Here is a 3,682-nt window from a genome sequence, read left to right as displayed (position 1 = left end):
GAGTTAAACGCCTGTGCTCCAGCCTCCGGCTGACAGTCAGCTGATGATCAGCCTTTTGACAGTTGAGAAAAGTTTTGTTTCTGTATTATTTAGCCAGACCGTGCGCCCATTGGTTCCCACTCCGCCTGACGTCACATGCGCTATAAAACTCAGCAATGCTTTTAAACTCATCTGCTGTGTGTGATCCTTCTAAAAAAATCGCCCCACGACTCGCAGGCATTGTACGTGTGCGAGGCTACGTTTGGCCCCTTACCTTCGGCATTTCTCTCTCTCCCTCTCTCCGCTTGCGCAACAACAATGTATTCGTGAAGAAACCGCAAAGTGTTAAATGTTTGAAATAACGAGCCGCCGAATTTCTCATGCTGAAAAGGGACTCCTCCGCGGCTGCTCGCGTGCGCGGCACTGGCGCGTCAGTGCAATAGACTGCAAAGAAAAACTACTACTCCTGCGAGCTGGGAAGTCCGTCGCTGCAAAAAGGGCGCAGAAAGCCTTATTTCTCCATTTCAAGACAAACGCTTAAAACATTTCAAACTGGCTCACGTCCTGCCCGGCCAGCCCAGTGTGACAGCTGCTCTTCACCCCGTCTGGAGGACTGTCGGCAGCAGCAAGAGGATGGCATCAGAGCTGGCAATGAGCAACTCCGACCTGCCCACCAGTCCCCTGGCCATGGAATATGTTAATGACTTCGATCTGATGAAGTTTGAAGTGAAAAAGGAGCCGGTGGAGCCCGATCGCAACATCAGCCAGTGCAGTCGCCTTATCGCCGGGGGATCCTTGTCTTCCACCCCGATGAGCACGCCTTGCAGCTCGGTGCCCCCTTCTCCAAGCTTCTCGGCGCCCAGTCCGGGCTCGGGGAGCGAACAGAAGGCACACTTGGAGGATTTCTACTGGATGTCCGGTTACCAACAGCAGCTGAATCCAGAGGCGTTGGGCTTCAGCCCCGAAGACGCAGTAGAGGCGCTGATCAACAGCAGTCACCAGCTCCAGTCTTTCGATGGCTATGCCAGAGGGCAGCAGTTCGCCGGCGGAGCCGGAGCGGGAGGCGCCATGGCCGGGGAGGAGATGGGCTCCGCCGCGGCGGTCGTCTCGGCGGTCATCGCCGCGGCGGCGGCGCAGAACGGCGGCCCACACCACCACCACCACCACCACCACCACGGCGGCAGCCACCACCAGCCCGGCTCCATCCAGTCCAACGGCTCCGGGGGGAGCCATATGCTCGGCATGCACGGCGGTCCTCTGGACGACCGGTTCTCCGACGACCAGCTGGTGTCCATGTCGGTGCGGGAGCTCAACCGGCAGCTACGGGGGGTCAGCAAGGAAGAAGTGATCCGGTTGAAACAGAAGAGGAGGACCCTAAAGAACAGGGGCTATGCCCAGTCCTGCCGCTACAAGCGGGTGCAGCAGCGGCACGTCCTGGAGGGGGAGAAGACGCAGCTGATCCAGCAGGTGGACCACCTCAAGCAGGAGATCTCCAGGCTGGTCCGGGAGAGGGACGCGTACAAGGAAAAGTATGAGAAGCTCATCAGCAACGGCTTCCGAGAAAATGGATCCAGCAGCGACAACAACCCTTCATCTCCGGAGTTTTTCATGTGAGTCTATAATAGTCGACATTATCGCGAAAAAAAAAAAGAGAGTTTCTCACAAACCCCCACATACAAAACAAAACATCATTATGAAACTTTTTTTTTCTCCTTCCTTTTTGCATTCATGCCTACTAGTCCAAGAACCAATTTTTGTCAACTTTTTATTTTATTTTTATTTTTATTTTATACGTTTTTTTTTTTTTTTGAGATTTGCTCAAGTATGTCGACCGTTTTTATATTTTGAAGGCTTTGTCATCCGTGTTTTTGTTTTTTCATTTTGGAGAACTACATTGTTCAAACTTTCATCTATTTTTTTGCTACCATACTACTCAATATTTTATGCATTGCCAAGATCTTTTCATCGTTCATCCAATTTGCAGTGATTGAGTAAACTATATGATTTTTGAAAGTTTTATACAACTTGATGACGCTGTGTGTATACTATATGTGTGCATGCAAGCACTAAGTATACACTCCTTTGAAGTTCATCAACCTTTTTTCACAATTTTACTTTTAATCCAATGTACAGTCAAAAACGGCATCCATCAGCAACATGTTTTTGATATTTTTACTTTTTTTGTCTGCCTATAACTTGGAGGACTGCGAGCCTGCCTGCCATTTTTACACCACCTCATCTCATGCGTTTGCTTGCTATTATGTTCAGCAAGGAAAAAGACTTTCCATTAGAAACAATATTGTTTTTAAAAGAGACATGTTATTGAACTGCCCCATGCATGCTGGACATGTATGGTTTTATTTTCTTTATTTTTTTGTGCTTGAAGATGTACTTTTGTCGGATGACTCCCAGCTAGCATGGCATTCATACTTCATTTTATGGCCTCTTCACTTTTTTGGGACATGGAACAAAAAAGTGACAGGACTTCTTCCCTCCCGCCCCCTTTTTTTGCAATCTGTACAAGTGCATTTTCAACTGTGTTGAAGTGCACCGCCGTCGCGTCTGACTGGCATGATAGAGCGCATATGTGAACGCAATAATGCGTTCCTATAATGCGTGGGAGTTTTTGATCGGCTGCAGGGATCACAAGAAAATAAGGACCTCACCCCATTCTTAAGGACTCGACTCTCAAATCCCTTCCCGGGGACTAAACTATAAAAACTCTGTCTGTTTGCTTAAAGCGTTATATGTTTATTTAAATACCCCCCCCCCCCCCCCCCCCCCCCCCCCACACACACACACACACCCCAAACTTGTGCATTTGTCAACTTTGATATGAATTTCAAGCGTAAACTATACGCTTCTAAACTGCAGGTTGTGAAAGATAGGCCTATGTGCTACAGGTTGATTTTTATATACTTTAGAGGAGTATAGAAGACGACGAGGAGAATTAATAAGGGTCTCGCACAAAGTATTTTCTGGCGTTGCTTTCGAGAAATTGGCACGATTCCAATTAATACAATGAGCAGTATTGTAAGTGCATAAACAGTGCTTTCGCAGCATGTGTGTCTCAAAGAGAAGTTTGACAGCTATATCAGGCTGCGTTGGTCTTCGACAAACACGTCAGTCATAACAGTATTTCAAAACCAAAGTATTTAAAGAGAGGGAATTTAAAGACAGCCGAAGTCAAACTTATATAATAGCCATGCGTTTGGAAATGTGTTTCTGTAACGAACTGAAGTATTTTGGACTGAAATGCACTAAAATTATAGCCATGTGTGTGTACGTCGTAGAACATAATGAAAAGCTTATATCCTTTACAACTCAAGCGCAGGTAGTTTTGGCATTTTGTTGCGACGCAATAGTAGCATTTTGATATTTCTTGTCAAATCAGACAAGACTAGATTGTTTTGTCTCGAACGAACTCAATACTTGCAAAGCAATAACATTATTATTATTATTATAATCAATAATGTCTGGACATTGTTAAATGGTCAGGGATTGACACCCTGCTTGTATAAAATGAGGGAGTAGGCCTATCATTCATCAGTAAATCTTAAAAATATATATATATTAATTAATCTTTCCTCATATATATATTATATATATTTTGCTGTGCAAAATTATTTCACTCACTAACCATATGTGATGTTCATGTGCTCGTTTTGTTTTTTTCATTTCATACGATTAAATGATATGCAAT

General features: G+C 45.5%; 1 protein-coding gene across 1 annotated transcript; it reads left to right on the top strand.

Annotated features, from left to right (window-relative positions):
* Positions 1-612: 612 nt before the first annotated feature.
* On the top strand, positions 613-1,593 carry mafa (MAF bZIP transcription factor a; the record flags this gene model as incomplete). Its single annotated transcript, XM_079497185.1, has 1 exon — positions 613-1,593. The coding sequence occupies one exon, from the start codon at positions 613-615 to the stop codon at positions 1,591-1,593; it is 981 nt and encodes a 326-aa protein (XP_079353311.1).
* Between the last annotated feature and the right edge of the window lie 2,089 nt (positions 1,594-3,682).

The sequence above is a fragment of the Electrona antarctica genome, assembly GCF_951216825.1.
Source record: "Electrona antarctica genome assembly, chromosome: 3".
Classification (NCBI taxonomy): domain Eukaryota; kingdom Metazoa; phylum Chordata; class Actinopteri; order Myctophiformes; family Myctophidae; genus Electrona; species Electrona antarctica.
Note: the sequence above shows the minus strand (reverse complement) of the source record. Positions and strands in the feature narration are given on the sequence as shown.